The sequence below is a fragment of the Petaurus breviceps genome, unplaced genomic scaffold, assembly GCF_028583685.1.
Source record: "Petaurus breviceps papuanus isolate PSGF00001 unplaced genomic scaffold, PetGlider_PUasm1.0 90925, whole genome shotgun sequence".
NCBI classification, from domain to species: Eukaryota; Metazoa; Chordata; class Mammalia; order Diprotodontia; family Petauridae; genus Petaurus; species Petaurus breviceps.
This window is the reverse complement of record NW_027187380.1, coordinates 24,112,424-24,133,165: the sequence shown is the minus strand read 5'-3', so window position 1 is coordinate 24,133,165 and position 20,742 is coordinate 24,112,424. Positions and strand designations below refer to the sequence as shown.

Genomic DNA, 20,742 nt, shown 5'->3' with positions numbered 1-20,742 from the left:
ATCTGGTTTTGTGCTATTATTTTGGATAATAATAGCTAACATTTACATGGTGCTTTTAAGATTTGTAAAGCACATTAAAAATATTTTCTCATTTTATTCTCACAATAACCTGACAGGTAGATGATATTATTATCCCCTTTTTACAGAGAAAGAAACTGAGGTAGACAGAGGTTAAGTGAATTAACCAAAATCATATAGTGTCTGAAGCAGAATTTGAAGTCAGATCTTCCTGACTAGGTCCAATAAGCTATCTATTCCTGTGACAGCTAGCTGTTTTCGGTCAAATTAGCTAACATTTTATTTTTTAAAAAATAGCTCCTGTTTTGTCAATTTAATGAGTTTGTTATTTTCAATTTTATTCCTTTTTTGATTTGCAGAATTTGTTTTTCTATTTCTTTTCAAAAATTTGTTGCTTTTCAAAATTGTTTTAGTTATGTTATCCTATATAGCTTAATTCACTGACTTGTTTGTTCTGTTTTTGCTTTTTATTAAAGTCTTTAGAGATATAAATTTTCCCCTAAGGAGGTTGCATCCCAAAAGTTTTGTTATGTCGTCTCATTTTTGACATTTGTAAATGAAATTATCTACTCTGTTTTTGTTCTGTGGCCCATATATTCTTGAAGGTTAAATTGTTGTCTCCATTAAAGCCTGAATTTTTTTTAGTGTTCTTTGTAGATAATAAATTTTATTGTGTTGTACTCAGTAAAGGATGTTTTTAACATTTGTTTTTCTGAATTTACAAAGTTTTTATTCCCTAGCACATGGTCAGCTTTTGCAAAGATGTGGGCTTAATAAGGCAGAGGACAGCAAGACTATGACCTTTCTCATCCTGAGCACTGTGACACCTCTCTTAACACAGCCTAAGATTTTTTTTTAACTCTCTTGGGAGCCATATCACACTGTTGACTTACATTTCACTCCACATTTAGTCAACTAAAATACCCAAATCCTTTTTTTCAAACAGACTGCTGTCTAGCCACACCTTCACTGTAATATACTCATGAAGTTGATTTTTTTAATCCAAAGTGAGACTTATATTTATTCCTTTTGAAATTATACCTGATTTAATTCAGCCCAATATTCTAGCCTGTCGAGATTTTAAAATTTTGACTCTGACATCCAGTTTGTTAGTAATCCCACCCAGCTATGTGCCATCTGCAAACATGATAAGCCATTTATGCCTTTATTTAACTCATTAATAAAAATGTTAGCACAGAGCTATGCACAGATCCCTGGGACTCTTCCCTGGAGACTTTGCAATCAATCAGTCCTGCTTCCCCAAATTCCAGTGTCTTCCCCTCCAATGTTACCTTGTATCAATTTTGTGTATGTCTTTTATATATTTCTATGTGTATATACTTTCTTTCCCCTATTAGAATGTAAGCTTTTTGAAGACAGAGATTATCTTTACTTTTTCTTTTCATCCCCAGCTTTTAACATAGTGCTGACCAAATAATAAGCACTTATAAATGCTTGCTTTTTGGTAGACCTCTTTCTGATTTGACAATTAACCATTTAATGATTAGTCCCTAAATTTCACCTAATTATACAGTAATATCACCTAGTCCACATCCATCTATCTTCTGTATAAGAATACCATGAAAGATTTTGCCAAATGTTCTGTAAGTAAGCTGTATCTGCAGTATTCTTCTAGGTCAGGGTAGTCACCTTGAGGGAAGCAAGAAAAATGGCCCTTGGAGTTCAGAGGTATCAAAATAAGTAAGGTAGGTCAAACTAAAGAATTGGAATGAGCCTACCCGAAATGAAAACAACAAACAAACTCATTTTAGTCTTTCAGTACTTTCAGTAGCACATAGGTTATATTTAGATATTTAGATAAATCTACCTTTTTCATATTTAATGTTTTTTTCTAGGTTAACTTTCTGCAAAAAAGGGCCTCCATTCTTCAAGAGGAATTGTCGGCATACCAAAGCAGAAGGTATGAATTGTAATTAAGAATGCCTTCTGATTGATTGTGTCACTTTGCACCTGTGTGTCTCTGGTATTGAAGTTTTGAGTTTCAAAAAGCATCTTATTCTCTGTAAATAGATTGACTTTAAGAAGTCACCGGCCTCTTTTAATCACAGTACTTAGTTCTGTTAGAGCAAGATTAGGGAATCTGCAGGTTCATTGCAAGGCCAGTGTTTGCCTCAACTTCATGACAAGATGCTGACTTGGTGAACACTTGGATGTTTAAGTAGATGCAGTCTTATTTTATAACAAGATGATACAATTCTCAGCATCACAGAGTAAATCTTCTAAGTACCAGAGCCCTAGTAATTTTTGCTCTGTTATAGATATTCACATAGTCCAAAGTAAATAGACAGTTGTGTTATAATACTTGAAAAGACTCAGTTACAGGGGCCAGCTAGGTGGCACAGTGAATAGAGCACTGGCCCTGAAGTCAAAAAGACCTGAGTTCAAATCTGGCCTCAGACACTTAACACAAAACTAGCTGTGTGACCTTGGGCAAGTCACTTAACCCCAATTGCCCTACCTTCCCCCTCCGAAAAGAAAAGAAAAGACTCAGTTACCCTCAGCTTATCACTCACCTTAATCCAATGGTCCTCTTATAATAAAGTTTGTTTAATATAAGTCATTGGTGCAGGCTGTTTATACATATTTATACAAGCCAATTTGATTGAATTGTCAAGCAATTGATCAGTGTGGTGGGGGGGAAATCAATCAGAATTATTTCAGCCTGTATAAAGAAATAGTTGACTGGCTGATTTTTTCACTGTTTAATAGGTTGTATTGACCTGATATAAAGACACAGATTTCTTGCTGAGTTTATAAAAAAGATGCAGATACAGAAGCTAATTCAAGAAATAACTAAGTGTAATACTTTCACTTTCAGGTAACCAAAGGAGAAAATACAATTGCTTCAGTTGCTTAGTTCTCCTAACGGACTTCTTCCAGCAGGTTTGAAGATATCAATAATATTGTAAATTAAACTGTGAGATAAGTGGATAATTTTATTAGTTAAAAGAATGTAACTAAGTTCATAAAATGATATTCATCATTCACAATGTGGTTTTTTTTTGGTCTTTTTTTGGTCTACCTGAATTATGTTTTCATTCTTTTATTTCTGATTGTCATATTTCACTTCTTTGTAGAGTGTGCTAAATACTGCTTATATTGGAAAGTAAAAGCATTTCTACTTCTCCATCTCATTATTGCTTTCTAATATAATTTTACCTATTACATATGACAAAAATTGTGTTCATATTACATTTTCTCAATTTTTAAAACATTTCTACATTGTTTTCATATTCCTGTAATATTAAAATATCCCTTTGTACCTTTTGACATTATTTCTACTTTTTTGCACATGTCATTTACTAGCATCTTGGGCCTGTGGTATTTCTCCCCAGGAAAACACCAAAAGCTTATATCTTACAAAAGAAATAGCCATTCCTTTAGATAGCAACAAATCTGTGATTATCGCTTAAAGTTGAGATTTTAGAGTAAAACCACTAGATCTCTTGATGACAACTAAGGTATTCCTGATGTTGGTTCCCACACACAAATTTAGGGAACTAGAAAGAGAACCCTTTACAGAATGGACCACAACATTGTTATCTTTTAGATAGTTGGTATTCTTAGCTTGCTTTGGGAGTGATGGCCTGGAGCAAGGAGAAAAGCTCTGGACTGGGAATCAGGAGGCTGAGCCTAGAATCCTGCTTCTGTCCTCACTCAGTGGTGGGAGTTCAAGCAAGTCACTTCCTTTCCTTGAGTCTCAACTTCCTTTTTTATAAAAGGAATGAGTAGGATGAATTCTGAGGTCCCTTCCAATTCAAAAACAATATACTCTTCTCCTCTTCAAATAGCATGCCACTAAAGAGAAAAGCCTATTTTCATTGTTTTGCTTCTTCTTATTTTCCAAGTTGTTAATTTTCTCTGTTATTAGGTCAAAAATTTTAAACTGTGTGATTGGTACATAATTTATCCCAAAGTCACTATCAATGATACTGATAACAGATTATAGCCTAGCACCTAGTGTTAAAATCAACCATCTTATCTAACACTCTCATTTTATAGATAAGGAAAGTAGGACTCAAAGAGGATCTGGTAGCTACTAAAGATTAAAACCTGCATTAAGTTCAGTTTCCTGAATAAGACAAGGATGTACAAGGATGCGTATTTCTGTATTCAATGAGGTGACTCTTAATGAAAAAGTGTAATCTTGTTTCTATAGATACATAGTTAAGTATTAGCTCTCCTCTGCTTCAAATGCCAATATGCCCTTGCATTTCTACACAGGCTCTTTACCCCTTGATTTGAGAGGAAATTTTGGCTTTTAAGAGGATGTGTCAGTAGCTGAGAAACAGCTGACTCCACAACTCATTTTGGATGCACTGTGTTGTGATGTCAGGGTCCCTTTGTAAGACCCTCGGAAAATTTGGGTCTTGAGAGAGACCCTAATCATCTGGTTTACTGTAAAAGGACAAGGGCAGAAAGTTTATTTGAACTTTTTCAAAATTCTTTTCTGTTTCCCACACCCATCTCTGTTGTGTAATTAAACCCAAGGATTAATTACTCTTTTTTGTACTTTAACTGAGACATGGAAATGATAAGGAAGTAATCGGCTTTATAACCACTTCCAATGCCAGGGCTAACTTTAATACAAACAGTTCTCTGGGACCATCATTATGAGGCAACACATTCTTAAGCAAATTTATCTTGACTGGACCTAACCTGCTCCCATGTATCCCTAGGAAAAGAATGAGAGGCAATTCTACCTAATTATCCCATTGCTATAGCACTTCTGGCCCTAAAAGCTTCTGCCTCTCCTTTGGAGAGGATGGAATTCATTTGCATACAGAATAAATTGAGAAATAGTATAGAGTAGTGGGCAGAAAGTTGACCTCAAAGCCAAGAAGACTAGGTTCAAGTCCCAAATCTGGCCACATAACTAGTTGTATGATGCTGTGCAAATCACTTCACCTCTCCTGGCTCTGGGAAGTGATCTAAGGGTATAAGCTGCAAAAAAGGTACATTGGTAGAGACATATCAATGCAGCTACAGGTCTAAGCTCTGTCCCCGTCCTTAGAAATTGAGTTTTTGTTGTTGTTGTTGTTGTTGTTGTTCTTAAGTCCTGTCCAACTCTTTGTGACTCCATTTGGGGTTTTCTTAGCAAAGATACTGGAATGGTTTGCCATTTCCTTCTCCAGCTCATATTACAGAAGAGGAAACTGAGGCAAACAGGGTTAAGTGACTTACCCAGGGTAACACAACTAGTAAGTGTTTGAAGCCAGATTTTAACTCAGCTTTTCCACACTTTAGGCCTAGCACTCTATCCAATGCACCACCTAGCTTCCCCTTATAAATTATTACACTTGGTTAAATAATATTCAGGAAAGCAAAGTTGCAAGATGTGTTATTATTAAGAACCAATTAGGGGTGGCTAGGTGGCACAGTAAATAGAGCACAGGCCCTGGAGTCAGGAGGACCTGAGTTCAAATCCAGCCTCAGACATTTAACACAAAAACTAGCCATGTGACCTTGGGCAAGTCATTTAACCCCAATTGCCCTCCAAAAAGCAAAAAAAAAAAAGAACCAATTAAAAATATGTTATTTTTAGTACAGGAATCATCAGTCAGTCCTAAGTGGGTAATGGGAAGGCAAAACAACAAGCAATATTATACACACACACACACACACACACACATACACACACACAAAGAAAAAGAAAAAGACTCATATAGACCAGGGGAAAAACCACTAGAGTTCAAGCTCAACAAATTGAGTTAGTAGGTTGTTTTGTTGATTAGTATAAGTGCTACACATTTTCTGACTTATCCTGCATTCTATTGGGTTTGGAGCTAGTATTTTGTACAGATTTGTATTTTGTGCATGGTTCTCTTCCATGAATAAATACATTTGGGACAGTGTCATGCTATTCATTTTTCTTCCATTTTAAGAGTTATGAATTTATGAGTATATATTGGTGAATCTTCTCACCTCAAGCACATGAATTCATTTTCTTTCTGAAGTGAGTGTGCAAGTCAAAGTGAGAGGGTACACAAAATGAAATTTAATTCAATTGTGGACAGTAGAAGTAGGATACTATCAAGAGTAGAGTCTTTTGTGAGTCCTTGGATAAAGGTGAAGATGCTTGGATGATCACCCACATATTTAATAGAATAGAGGACAAATTAATTGCTGAGGAAATAAATTCTAAAAACTACCTCATTAAAAAAGTGTCTGAGGTTTTGTCCTTCCTTGTAAGTGGTGAAGAGTATGTGTTAGTCACAAGGAACTAGTTTGGTTTACATCTCAAGCTATTATTCTTGGCTGCTGTACCCAGATCATCCACCTGTGCATTTACCTGTCAACAAATAATTATGTCAGCTTCTGGTGGCTGATGAAGCTGGTGAAACAGGTTAAACAGTGATAAAGCTCTGGGATTACTAAATATCTGTTGGGTGTTGAGGCAGATAGAAAGCATAGTTTACAGTCTTATTTGGGTGTGTTATCAGTGTGTCCCTGAGCAGTGAGCCCTTTGTAAGAGTTCTTAACTTGGAGTGAAAGAATTTGTTTTGTTTTAAAAAATTTTTTGTCACCATATAGCAATATAATTGGTTTGTTTCATATTTTATTTTGTGCATTTAAAAACGTTATTCTGATAAAGGAGCTCATAGGCACCACCAGCCTGTGAAAGGTGTCCATGACACAAAAAAAAAGTTAAGAACCCCTGCTTTGAGATAAGGATTGACCTCCAGGTTCTATAATTTCTCCAATCAGTAATGAACTGCTGATTGAGGGTGCACTTAGGGGAAGAAGAGAGAAAAAGAGAAATAAATCCATAAGGAGGGAGAAAAAGAGAGAGAGGAAAAAAGAGGGAAGGGGTAGGAGGACTTGAGCTCTGGTCTTAAAAGACTGCTGCTATTTAAATGAACTATTTAAATGGATTAAAATTCTTCTAAAAGATACTTGTGCTTGTAATGATGAATAAACTCATTAAAGGCAACTGTGCGGAAAGCACAGTACAAAACTGAGTTTGAATGAACAATTAAGAGCCATGTTATTGAAGTGCATCACAATTCATAGATGGCAGTGGTGTACAAGCCTTATTCTTAAGAGCAAAACAGAAATGAGCAACATCAAGAATTATATGAGAAAAGTTTCATAACATGAGGTCATTTTAATTCGAAGTTTCTTTAAAAGAACTGTCTCTTCTCAGTTTTCATATTTTGTTTAGAAAGGTCATTTCTTTTAAGTTTGTCATTATAGGAATTTTGTTCTTTAAAATATGTTATTAAAGAGTGCAGAAATTGCAAGTTACTGAAATTAAAATGCGTGATCAACATTTAGCCAACTAACGAAAACCCACTAAAAATTGTATGCGTTTTTGTGCCAGCAGCTTCTTTGATAAGACCAGAAAAGATATGCAATTGGTCAGTTCAGACTAGGAAAACATGATAATTACATTTGACTTTTTTTCAATAGTTAAAAAGATTCTTATGAAAAGCAGAAATTAAGAACCTGACTTAGGAAACAATTACATAACTGTATTTGAACAATTACATAAGTTGTAATAAAGTTTGAAAAGTTAAAAAAAATGATCTTCTAAATGCCCAATATGTTTTCTGTTTATTGCATTAAATAGTCATTGTACTTATATTTCACTGTTTATCTTTCAAAGAATATAATAGATTTTATCATGATTTTTTAAATGAAATGTTTAATAAATCTGAATCCCTGAAAAACATCCAGTTTTGGATGACCATAAAATACATATTTTCCTAAACATAAACAAGAATATTATTATTGTTCTTAATTTTCAACAAAGCCAGATGTAGTGTCTCACACTGATAATCCCTGCTATCGGGGGAGAGTGGAAGCTGGTAGAACTCTTGAATGTGGGAGTTCTGAGTTTTAGTGGTTTAAGCTTAACTGGTATTTCTTACTAAGCCCAGCCACAAGATGGTGAGCTGCTGGAAGTCAAGGCCCACCAGGTCGCCTAAGAGAGACAAACTAGCCAAAATCAGAAATGGAATACAACAAAGCTCTGTGCTGATCAGAATTGTACCAGGCAAGTGAGTAACATTTTTGCACTTCCAGCCTGAGCAAGGTAGAAAGACCTAGTCTTAAAAAACAAAAATCCAATAAAAACATTTAAATCTTTTTATCTAACATTAAAACTAACATTTAACTGTTACATAACCAAAGGCAAAAGATGTTGCTTTAAATTCTGTTCTTCATAGAACTGGAGCTTAATCAAGACCCCTAGCTAATTAAATGTTATTGGAATCAGTACTTTACCTTTTAAAATCTGCCATCTTTAAGGAGACCAGATGGAAAACCACCTACAGATAGCCTTCATTATGAAAGAGAATGAGTTGATTCCTTGTTGAGATACATGAAGAGTTTGTGTATTTATAAGCATTTGCTGATCACTCAATATATAGATAACATTATTCTTTATTGTTCTGCACTGTCCACCCCTGGACTGCTTCTCACATTAGAAGTTTCCTCTGTCCCCTAGGCTTCTGTATTTTAAGTAGGAGAACCAAGCAAACCATGTTTTCCTTCCTCCCCACACTATACTCCTTACTTGTCTGCACTAGACTTTCTCTACAACTTTTCAATTTCCTTTTATGTGTTGTCTTCCCTCATTAGAATGTAACCTCTTTTGAGGGCAAAGACTGGCTTTCTTTCTCTTGTATTTGTATTTCCAACACTTAGCATAGTGCCTGACACATAGTAAGTGCTTAATAAATAACTTTTGACTTAATTAGTAGACTGAAGCTAGGGCTAATTTTATCCTTTCTTAATAACAAAAATAGATCACTGAATAAAGTGTTCAACTTTGGCCATCCCATACACTAAACAGAGTATAAATAATAAGTTTGTTTTGTTTTCTTTTAATGGCTGCAGCCCTATTGTACAATCACAGATAGACATAGCCTAATACTTTAAAAAGGGAAGGGGAGTTTAAAAAAAAAGAACACAGGAAAAAAAGGAATATACTTTTTCCCAGAGAGAAATATTTTCGCATGACACTTAATGTGGAAATATCCCGATAAGATTGTAGCATAGGTCCTTAGAGTATAGTACTTAATTTTATTAAGAAGTATTCTGACATCTTTTGGAGATGTCTCCAAAACTAGCTTAATCCTCACTGTTTTGTTTCATGTGCTGACTGAAGTTGTCATACCTGACACCAATTCTGATGTTGCTCTACAGATATAAGGACACTCTGGTTCCATTCATATACACTTTGAACACAATGAAATTTGCAGCCTCTGCATTGTCACAATCTCATGTCAGAATCCTTTATACAACTGATTATTTGGCCCATTACATATAACTTTGTATCAAAAATGTATTTGCAAAAGGATTGTTCCAGAAGTTATGACATAGAGCTAAGAAATATTATTCTCCTATCCCTGTGTTCCTTTACTAAGTATGGAATCTGGAGATTATTCTCTGCCTAGAGTGGTATTTTTGTGATGTTAGGGAAACCCTCTCTAACTGAGTTCCCACTGTGTTATCTAGTTTCATTCTACAATATTTATACATTTGTGCATACATGTTTGTGAGCTGCATGTTATAATACAAATTAGCAAAGATTAAAAACAACTTCCTTTGCTTTTGAACCTTCCAGGAATTTTCTGACTATAGTTAACTTATATTTTAAGCATAATCTATACTTTATTCATACCCCAAATACTGACACTACACTACAACAAAAGTTCACATTTGGGATGTCTCTCACATCTCAATTCTCATTCTTTTTTACCTCTCTGCAGTCTTTGACATTATTGGTCTCTCTTCTTGACACTCTCATCTCTAGGTTTCTGGGCCACTGCTTAGTTTCCTGGTTCTCCTCCTACGTATGAGACTACTCTTCAGTCTCTCTTGCCTCATTCTCCTCCCAGTCACCCCTTCTAACCATAGATGGCCCACAGGGCTCTGTCCTGGGCCTTCCTCTCTTCTCCTTCTATACTCTTCATTTGGTGATCTTATCAGCTTCCATGGATTTAATTCCCATCTCTATGCTGAGGATTCTCAAATTCCTCTATCCAGCCCTAAACTCTCTGCTGACCTCCGGTTTTGCAGCTTCAACTGCCTTTCAAACATCTCTAACTAGATGTCCAGTAAACTCTATTTTATACTTAACATGTCCAAAACTGAGGTCATTATCTTTCCCCCAAACCCTTTCCTTCCAGACTTATCTATTACTGTCAAAGGTATCATAATGCTTTTTCACCTTTACAAGATCTCTCAAATATGCCCCCTTCTCTCCTTTGATACTGCTACCTGCCACCCTGGTATAGGTCGTCATCACCTCATACTTGGACTGCTGGCAGGTCTGCATGCCTCAGGGTTCTTCCTATCTTTCTATCTCTCCCCATCCTCCATTCAGTCACCAAAGTGATTTTCCTATAGCTCAGGTCTAATCAAACCTCTAGGATCAAGTACAAAATCTTCTATTTGATGTTCAAAGCCCTTCATATCCTAACCCTCTCCTCCTTCTTCCATCTTCTTATACTTTATTCCCTACCACATACTCTTTGATACAGAGGTGCTGGTCTCTGTGCTGTTTCATGAACAAGAAACACTCTCTCTTAGTTTGGGCATTTCTCTGGAATGCTTTCCTTCCTCATCTCTACCTTCTGTTTTCCCTGGTTTCCTTAAAGTTTCACAAAAATTCCATCTTGATTCTAGTGTCTCCCCTCTTCTAATTATTTCACGTTATCCTGGATGTAGCTTGTTTGTATGTATTTGTTTACTTGTGGTCTCCCCCATTAAATTGTGATCTTCTTGAGGACAGGGATTGTCTTTTGCCTCTTTTTGTATCCCTAGGGCTGAGCACTTTGCCTGGCACATAGTAGGCACTTAATAAATGCCTGTTGACTAACAGACCAATCAGATCTTTCATGGCCAATCATTGAGTCTTCTTTCAGATGCTAGTTATTGTGTGTGTTTGTGTGCGCACACGCATTCCTCCCTCATGTCAGTGTTTCCATCAATTCATTAATGCGTTTCTCCAGTGAATTAAGTGCATGTCCATATCATTGCTTCTTTGTCTGACTTCCCTGTGTGAATTCAACCTCCTTTTTAAAGTCCATGGTCAAAGGCATAGGTCAAGTATATGAATCCATCTATGAACTTGAGTTGTTGTCAGAACAAAGGTCTCATCAGTAGGGTGTTAGAATTCAGTTGGAAAGAGACAGAAGGGGGAAGAGTGGCTAACTCAATACATAAGATAGCATTCAGAATTCATTCATTCAAGAAATATTTATTTAGCACCTATGATACACAGTTCCTGCCCTAAATTAGTTTATAGTCTAGTAGGTGAGATGACATACTAATTTACATTCATTTGGCATTTAGCATTTACAAATTGCTTTTCCTACAGCAGCTCTGTGTGGTGGGTAACACAGATACCCCAATTTTATAGATATCATTGAGGCATCAGGAAGTTAAATGACTAGCTTAAGGTAACAGGTTGTAGCAGCAAGCACCCCAGTGTCCCCAGCATGGCTGCCAACAGGTTCTTAGATCCGCTTTGCTAAAGGAAAGCAACTCAAAATGCGTTAACAATCTTGTTTTAATCAATCAAACATATATCATTTACCTGGTTCAGGGGAAAAAGGTCAGCACCCCGAACTTCAGAGTATACAGAGCGTAAGTTACAAGAACATTTCAGCAGACAGTCTTCCAAACTGTCCCACCATTACATACATCCATACCAAATCACAGTTACCAGAGACAGAAGCATCAGAATCTGGGTTTTCAAAAGTGGGGTAAGGGGGGCTCTCAACAATAGCTGCCCAGAGTCTCCTCTGGTCAAATCACAGAACACTTCTCAAAGTGAGCCCCAAAGCAAAGCCTCCCATCAGGGCTTATATAGCCTTCTCCTCACTCAGAGAGTAACAACCTACTTGACCCACTGCCCAATCACAAAGAATCTCCTGAGAAACAAGCCTTCTACCACAGGCTCCAGGTGCACTTAACCTAGGGGAAGGGAAGATCTTTGAATTTACATTCCTATAACATTCAGCCCCAAGATCTTTCATGCCCATAACATAGACAATTTACATTTGAATTAGCACTAAACATCTCTTAGGTCACATTTTCAAGATACATAACTAAAGTTACCAAAGTGGCCACAGGGCCTTAAACAAACACAAAGTACATTGCATTATCACCTCAATTCAAAGCAAATGTCCAAATAAAGTTCTCTTGGGAAGAAGGGTATGTCCTCTCCCTCACACAGCTCCTGCCCCTTCTTCCATGTCCTGAAGGGTGGCTGGACAATAAAACCAACAGGGTGGGGTCCTTGGGGGTCCATGGCCCTTCACCCCACCCACCATAGTCACAAGTCCATCCTCCCCCTGTGGGATTCCAAACTGTGGGATGCAGCAAGGAAACACATTCAGTGCCCCTGCTTTGCCACACAGTCCTTATCTTGTTCGGTGGCTGAATTCTGAACTCCTGGGTTCCTTCTCCTCCCGCAGGCTGCAGCCGCTCCTGGCTTCTGCCCAGGTCCCGATGCAGGCAGCTCACCATTCCTGCTCTCAGCTCAGCAAAGTCAGCATGCAGGCCGTTATTCTCTCCTGTTTCATGGCTCCACAGAGTCACAGCTACCACAACTGGGAAACAATTATCCCAGCCCCCATATTTTCCTTTTACTCTGCAGATCCTGTTCGTGATGCCATTTGTAGCAGCAAGCACCCCAGCGTCCCCAGGGTGGCTGCCAACACAGGTTCTTAGATCTGCTTTGCTAAAGGAAAGCAACTCAAAATGCATTAACAATCTTGCTTTAATCAATCAAACATATATCGTTTACCTAGTTCAGGGGAAAAAGGTCAGCACCCCAAACTTCAGAGTATACAGAGGTTACAAGCATAAGTTACAAGAATACAGGTAGTAAGCAACAAAACCAGATGTCAAACTCAAGCCTTTCAAGTCTTAACAGGCTTTCCACTAAACCATGTATATAAATAATTAAAGTAAAACATAGGATGTAAGTATTGCCATGAGAAAGGTGAAGAAAAATTGCTTTGAGGATTTAGAGGAGAGTTATCACCTCTGGTTGGGAATGGAATTAGGAACAACTCCATAGAGACATAGAACAACTCCACCTTCTGAGTGGAGCCTTGCAGAAGAGGATAAGATTTCAACAGGTGGAGATGAGAATTAAAGGTGAGGGAGGGCATTACAAAGAGTGGTGTAAACACAATGTGGTGCAGTAGAAAAAAACATTAAATTTAGTGTCAGATGAACTGAGTTTGAGACTCAGCTCCGCTTCTTGCTATCTGTGTTACAAGTAGGTTGTCACTTAAACTCTCTAGGCCTCAGTTTCTTCATTTGTAAAATGAAGGGGTGATGATCTCTAAGATTCCCTGCATTTCTCAATCCTGTAAACCTAAGGAAATAGGAAAATGTTTGACTAGAGATAAGGTTATTTGAAGGGAAGTAACATGAGATTAAAACTCTAAAAGTAAATTGGAACTAGATCACAAAGGGCTTTAACTGTCAGACTAATGAAGTTACTATAATGAACTAGCATGTCAAGTATATTCAGACTTCTCTGTATTGTTGGCCTGTACTATTAATTTAAAAGCATCTTAGAATAGGGACTAAGCAATGGTTATTTCTTCTTCTTTTTTTTGGAGGGGGGAAGGCAGGGCAATTGTGGTTAAGTGACTTGCCCAAGATCACACAACTAGTGTTAAGTGTCTGAGGCCAGATTTGAACTCAGGTCCTCCTGACTTCAGGGCTGGTGCTCTATTCACTGCGCCACCTAGCTGCCCTGGTTATTTCTTCTTTTGCTCATTCTGCTACCAGTGGAACTGGGAAATCCATTTATCCAAAACACTAAAAATCTTTGATATAAGATAAAGAATTATAAAATGTCAGAGTTGAAAGGAAAATTGGAGAACATTTGAGATAACCTCCTACCCCATGAAAAACTTCTCTTAATAGCTTTCTTGACAGATATTCCTCCAGGCTCCCCTTGAAAATTTCCAGTGACAGAGAACTCATTACCTCAAAAGATATCATATTTACTATTATTTTTTTTTACTACTAGAAAGTCTTATGTTTAGCTAAAGTTCATTTCTCCTTATTTGCCTGTTCATCCTCGTTCCCACATCTGAAGCAGCATAGAATTAATGTATTCCCCCTTCTGCATGCTGGTCTTTCAGGTATTTGAAGCAAATACATGGAGAATATTATTTTTATCCCCATCCCCTGCCTTACCTCAGACAGCTGTAACTGGCATCTATTTCTAAGAATGCCCTTTTATTCTGTTAAAGACTGCATCCAAACAATCTAATCTCATAAACGTCTCTGGTTGACCATGAATTCCTTCTAAACAACTTTTGAGGGCATTGGAAAATATAGGGCAGCAACAAAGGAGATAGTGACCTTTCCTAAGGCAGGGCTGGGATATCACCCTGGCCCATCATTGTTATAGAGTTTCTTTTTCTTTAACAAAGAGCTTGATCATGAACCATTCATATATTTTGTGACTACACTCCCAAGGGCAAAATCAATATGAACCTGGGCCTTTCAATCAACTCCATTAGGTTATGACCCAGTAATGCCAAGCAAAGGCAACTTCCCAAGTTGTAATATCCCAAGTTCTAATGTAAAGAATCCCTAAAATACCAGCATAGGTGCTCTCCATTTTATTCAGTGAAAAATTAAGAACAGAGAAAATCAAAATATAGCATCATTCAAAATACAGCATTCACCAAGTACAATTCAATAATCTCCAAGTACTACTCAACCCCTAGACATTATAATTCATTTAGTCGATCCTAAAGACCCTCTTCTAAGTACTACTCCACTCCTAGGCTGTACATTCATGGAGATTAGTTTCCAATCATAAGTAAAGTACACTCATTTGTTCAATCACAGAGCACAAAAAAGTCAAAAGTTCCCCACCCTTGGATCAAAACTGAATCTACCCCAGAGTTACAGCAAGCTTAAGCACAGCATTTAATACCCAAAGAGAGGTCTTTTCTTCATCTTGACCCTAGGCAAGTTCTCAGCAATCTTTGTTCCTGGGGAGACAAAGCTTAGTAAGGCCACAAGATACGTTGCCAATGTCTTCATTAATTCATTCTCTGTCTGCAGAACAGTCCTAGGAACCCTCAAAACATTAGCAAAACCCTCTTCCAGGATTTATGTAAACATACAGCAAGAAGATCTTTCTTCAGGGCTTCTGAACCAACAGCAAGGTTCCAGAACCTCTGCAACAACAGCATTGGCCTTCACCAGTGGGCACAATTCACTCTCTGTCTGCAAAACAGTCTCAGGAGCTCTAAACCAACAGCAAGGTTCCAGTACCTCTGCAACAACAGCACTGTCCTTCACCAGTGGACAGAATTCTCTCTCTGTCTGCAGAACAGTCTCAGGAACTCTGAACCAACAGCAAGGTTTCAAGATCTCTGCAACAACAGGACTGTCCTTCACCAGTGGACAAATCTGGCAAAACAACATCAAAGCAGACAGACAAAGTACCAGCATAACAGCCATGTCTCCTCAGTCCTTGGCAGCTCTAAGTGGCAGCTCTCAAAAGTCCTGGGCAATTCAAACTGGCCCTCAGCAATCCTCTCCATCTCTCTCTGCCTCCAAGATGCTGCTTCCAAAAAGTTCTTCTGCCTCTCTCTTTGCTTGTGTTTCTCTAAATTTATGTCACCAGCTCCTCCCAGTTCATCACTCTCTTTTCACATCAATAAGTCCATCCCACAAGTGGGATTCACAAGCTCTGGGTTTTAACACAATCAATCCAAAAACTAAGCCAATACAGGGGGATCTTTAAATTCCATTACTATTACAGACCCTAATCTATTTTTCTGTGTAACTCAGATCTGATTCACTAGAAGCAGTAGAACCCTCCAACTCTATAGCACCACCTAGTGATACATGTTGATCTGGTGAAACATTGGCATAGAAATGGTCATTGAATCCATAATGATATAAACAAGTGAGATAGAAAAATAAAATAAAAAGGTGCCACTAGAGAGAAAGTGGGAGACACAGGGAGAGGACATGGCATGAATGAAGATCCAACAAAAAAGACTTGAGGAACTGGCAGATAGGAAGAGAACCAAAAGATAACAGTGTCACAAAAACTCAGGAGTGTATACAGGGCTCTCCTGCCTCCTGACACCCCCCTCCCCCTTTCCCTTCTCTCAAGATGACAGACAAAAAGCCCCCAAAGGAACCAAAGGAAAAGAAGGGGGAGGGGAAGGAAAACAAAAAAGGAAGATATGGCTGAAAAGGTGGTGAAAAAACCTCGAAAGCATTGCAGTTGGAACCCAGTCCTGGCCCAAGTCATCAGTAGATACTCCAGGTCTGCAATGTATTCCCTGTGAGCCATGTACAAGATGAAATACGCTACACCAAAAACCCAGATTGAAAGGAAAAAGCAAGAGAAGGTGCCTACTACTATCTCAAAGCCAGCTGCTAGTGATAAGAGTGGGGCAACCCCTGTAGTAAAGATTTACAAAATGCCTAGGTATTACCCTACTGAGGATGTGCCTAGAAAGCTACTAAAGTCATGGCAAAAAGCCCTTCAGCCAGCATGTGAGGAGACTTCAAGCTCTCATCACCCCAGGCACCATTCTGATCATGCTCATTGGCCGCCACAGGGGCAAGCCAGTGGTTTCCCTGAAACAGATGGATAGTGGCTTGCTGCTAGTGACTGGACCTCTGACCATCAACTATGTTCCTCTGAGAAGGATCCTTCAGAAATTTGTCATTGCCACCTCTACCAGAGTTAACCTTTCGGGTGTAAAAATTCCATCTCACCTTACTGATGCTTACTTTAAGAAGAGGCTCCATAAACCTAGACACCAAGGACAGATTTTTGACACAGAAAAAGAGAAATATGGGATTACAGAGGAGCATAAGGCTGATCAGAGAATGGTGGACTCTCAGATCCTGCCCCAAATCAAGAAAATTCCTCAGCTCCATGGCTACCTGCATTCTGTATTTTCTCTCCAATGGAATTTACCCTCACAAACTGGTGTTTTAAATGTCTTGCAGTTAACTCTTATTAAAATATTTGGAATAGCTAAAATAAAAAAAAAATTAAGGATGTGTCCAGGAAGAAACAGTGTTCAACAGCATCAGATGCTTCAGGGAAGTTAGGAAGGATGAGAATTGAGGAAAGGCCATTAAATTGGCATTTAAGAGATCATGAATAACTTGCAAGAGAGCAGTTTCAGTAGATTGATGAGGTCAGACACTGGATGAAGAGGGTGTAGAATCAAGTGAAAGAAGTAGAGTAAATTTATCTTATATTTTTAAAGACAACTTTCCCTATCTCAGCAAGGCTGGAAAGTCCAGAGCTACTTGTAGGTTCAGTCCCAGTGTGATAAAAATAGGAACTTTAACCTACTCCATCTCTGACCTGGACTGGTTTATTCCTCCTTAGGCAACCTGGTAAGGAGCCTTACTCCAAGGCCCTCAACATATTGATATGGTATAGACACCTAATCAGTTTACCTCACTATAGCTCAAGAACTCTTGAGCTCCAAAGATTTGCCACCCTCAGCCTCCCCAGTGGCAACAGACATGCACCTTCAGATAACATTTTCAAGGAGTTTAGCTGAGAAGGAAAGGAAAATATAGGATGAGAGCTATTAGGGATAGTGATGGGGGTAGGGTAGGGGTAGAACATGGGTACGAATATAAGCAGCAGGAAAGGATACAGTAGCTAGAAAGAAGTTTAAAAAGTGGAAATAACAATGGGATCAACTGTTAGAGAAATGGAGGAATCAGATCAAGAGTACATATAGACAGGTCCACCTTTGCAAGGAGAAGGGCCACCTTTTCATCAAAGAATGGAATGAAGAAAGAGATAGTAGAGGATGAGGAGGGAAGAAGAGAGATCTCATTGGCCTCATTATGAGTGTGTGTGTGTGTGTGTGTGTGTGAAGTACAAAGGAAGGTCCTCAGCTGGTGGTATCTAGGGGAGCCTAAGGAGAAATGAGAAAGCATAGACCAGGCACTGAAGGAAGGAAGTGGGATAGAGAATCAATTGGGGAAAATCAGAAAGATTACCTTGCTGCAGCAAGGGTCCAATTGAGCTGAACACAAGTATGCCAGGTCACAGTAAAATGGAACTATATACCTCTTAATCATGTCTTACATAGCAGTAGCCTTTTGGGCTTCCATGCTACACTGCAGGGTGATACCGCACTTACACTAAAACATCTAGATTTTTTTTCAACTCTTGTTTACCCATATATACGTATGTGTGCATGTCCAAACACACATATGGCAGACATATATGTACATATATCACTATCCCTAATCTTACTTCTTCTCTGTTACCCCCCCAATAAAAACCATCCTTTATAATACATAAGTATAGTAAAGTAAAACGAATCTATATATTGGCCATATTTAAAAAGTAGTCTCATTCTATACCTCTCTTCTAAGAGATGAGAAGCATGATTTATCGTTAGTGTTCTGAATCATGATTGTTCATTGCATTGATTGAAAATGTTTTAAGTTGGTCATAGATTTAAGTTTTTTTAAATTTGTTTTCCTTTGCAATGTTGTAGAAAACTGTATAAATTGTTCTCCTAGCTCTACTTACTTCACTTGGCATAAATTCATATGAAGGGTTATATTCATTCATGAAGGGTTATAACATTATATTATTCATATAAGAACTAGTCATAGTTCTCTTAATCCATCCTTTTCAACATTTCTTACAGTACAATAATCTTCATACAAGCATACCATAATTTGCTCAGCCATTCCCAAATTAACAGTAACCTATTTTGTTTCCAGGTCTTTGCAACAACAAAAAAGTTAAATTGTAAATATTTTCTTTAATATGAGCCCTTTCTCTCTTTTTCCCCCTCTCTTTGGGGTTTATATCCAGTAATGGTGTTGGTAGGTCAAAGAGTATGAACAGTTTAGTGCTTTTTGCATAGAGTTCCAAATTGCCTTCCCGAATAGTTGGATCAATTAGCAGTAATACCAACTGTTCATTAATCATTTGACTAATAATTATCATTTTCCTTTTCTGTCATCTTTGACAATCCAATGGGTGGAGTTGTTTTAATTTCTATTCCTCTAATTTTTCATGATTTGGAGCACTTTTTCATATGGCTGTTGTAGCTTTCTTTTTTTTTTTTTTAGAACTACCCCGTGTTTCCCCGATAATAAGACACTGTCTTATTAATTTTTTTTGGAAAGAAAAACACCAGAGGGCTTATTTTCAGGGGAGGGCTTATGTTGTCCTGACTCAGCTCTCCTCCGCGGCACTGCTCTCAATGGCGCCAGCAAGCAAATCACTGGGGAAGAACAGGATGACGCGCTCACTGCTGCAGCTCTGATTGGATGCAGCTTGGAGCGCGGCGTGCGTTTCACCTGGGGGGGGAGGACGGTGCATACAGAGGGTACCGTAATGTAGCGTGTAGCGCAGGGGATCACCTTCACTACAGTAGCAACCTCAATAGGGCTTATTTTCGGGGGAGGGCTTATTTTAGAGGAATCTTACACAGTAAGGGGAGGGCTTATTTTTGGGATAGGTCTTATTATCGGGGAAACGCGGTATATGTTCACATCTTTGAATCGTTTATCTATTAAGAAAGGTCTCTTGTGCTTAAATATTTGTAATAGTTCACTATATATCTTGGATATCAGAATTTGATCAGTGAAATTTTCAGTAAAGATTTTTTCCCAATTAGCTATTTTCTTTCTAATTCTAGCTGCATTTATTTTATTTGTCCTTTTTCAGCTTTCAAAAACTTTTCAGTTCTATTCAAAATTGCCCATCTTATCTCCTGTGATCTTCTCTACTTCTTGTTTGGTTAAACATGCTTCCTCTATACCTAATTGTGAAAGGTATCTGCTTCCTTGATCCTCTAATGTGTTTATAGTTATAATCTTTGATATTTACTATACTAAAGAATGGTCCATTTATTCCTATGCTTTTTAATGTTTTTAACACAAACAAATGTTGCCTTTTGTTGTATCAAAGTTCTGTCAAAAAGGACCTGAAATATCCCCCAATGGATCACTGCCATTGCCAGAGCAATCCAATTGGGGTTTCCAAACTCACCAACAATTTTTTTTGAAAAGTAGGCTTAATGATTGGGGCGGCCAGGTAGCACAGCGAGTAAGAGCACTGGCTCCAGTGTTGAGAAGACCTGGAGATCGAATCCCGGGCTCAGACACTTAGCACCCACCCAGAAACACCTGGCCATGTAACCTTGAGCAAGTTACTTAACCCCAATTGCTTAGGGGTGGCCAGGTGGCTCAGCGAGTAAGAGCACCGGCTCCAGTGTCGGGATGACCTGGATCAAATCCAGGCTCAGATACTCAGCACCACACCCAGAAATAACTGGCTGTGTAACCTTGAGCAAGTTACTTAACCCCAATTGCTTAATTAAAAAAAAAAGTAGGCTTAATGAGAGGGGGGATGATGGAGGGGAAGGCAGGTTGGGGGGAAGGGAAGTTAGAAGCACATATTTTTGAAAAGGGACACGGTCAAAATAAATAACAGAACAAGTGGTGGGGAGAGGGGGAAGGATAGGATAGAGGGAAATATAGTCAGTCTTTCACAATATATCCACTATGGAAATGTTTTGCATAGCTACACATATACAACCTATATTGAATTGCCTATCTTCCCAGTAAGTGTGGGTGATGAGGGAGGAAGGAAAAGAATCTGGAATTCAAAGTTTTAAAGTGAAATGTTTATATATATATATATATATATATATATATATATATATATATATATAT

General features: G+C 38.1%; 1 protein-coding gene and 1 pseudogene across 11 annotated transcripts in view; both read left to right on the top strand.

Moving 5' to 3' along the window:
• Window positions 1–3,314, top strand: part of CEP112 (centrosomal protein 112) — a 555,671-nt gene extending 552,357 nt beyond the window's left edge. For all 11 annotated transcript variants that reach the window (XM_069076590.1, XM_069076589.1, XM_069076587.1 and 8 more), the window contains 2 exons: window positions 1,875–1,939; window positions 2,858–3,314. In XM_069076590.1, coding sequence (XP_068932691.1) covers window positions 1,875–1,939; window positions 2,858–2,861 — 69 coding nt within the window. In that variant the 3' untranslated portion in view covers window positions 2,862–3,314. The remainder of the gene's footprint in view (window positions 1–1,874; window positions 1,940–2,857) is intronic.
• A 12,923-nt stretch (window positions 3,315–16,237) lies between these two features.
• LOC138152296 (large ribosomal subunit protein eL6-like) lies at window positions 16,238–17,008 on the top strand (annotated as a pseudogene).
• The last annotated feature ends 3,734 nt before the right edge of the window (window positions 17,009–20,742 follow it).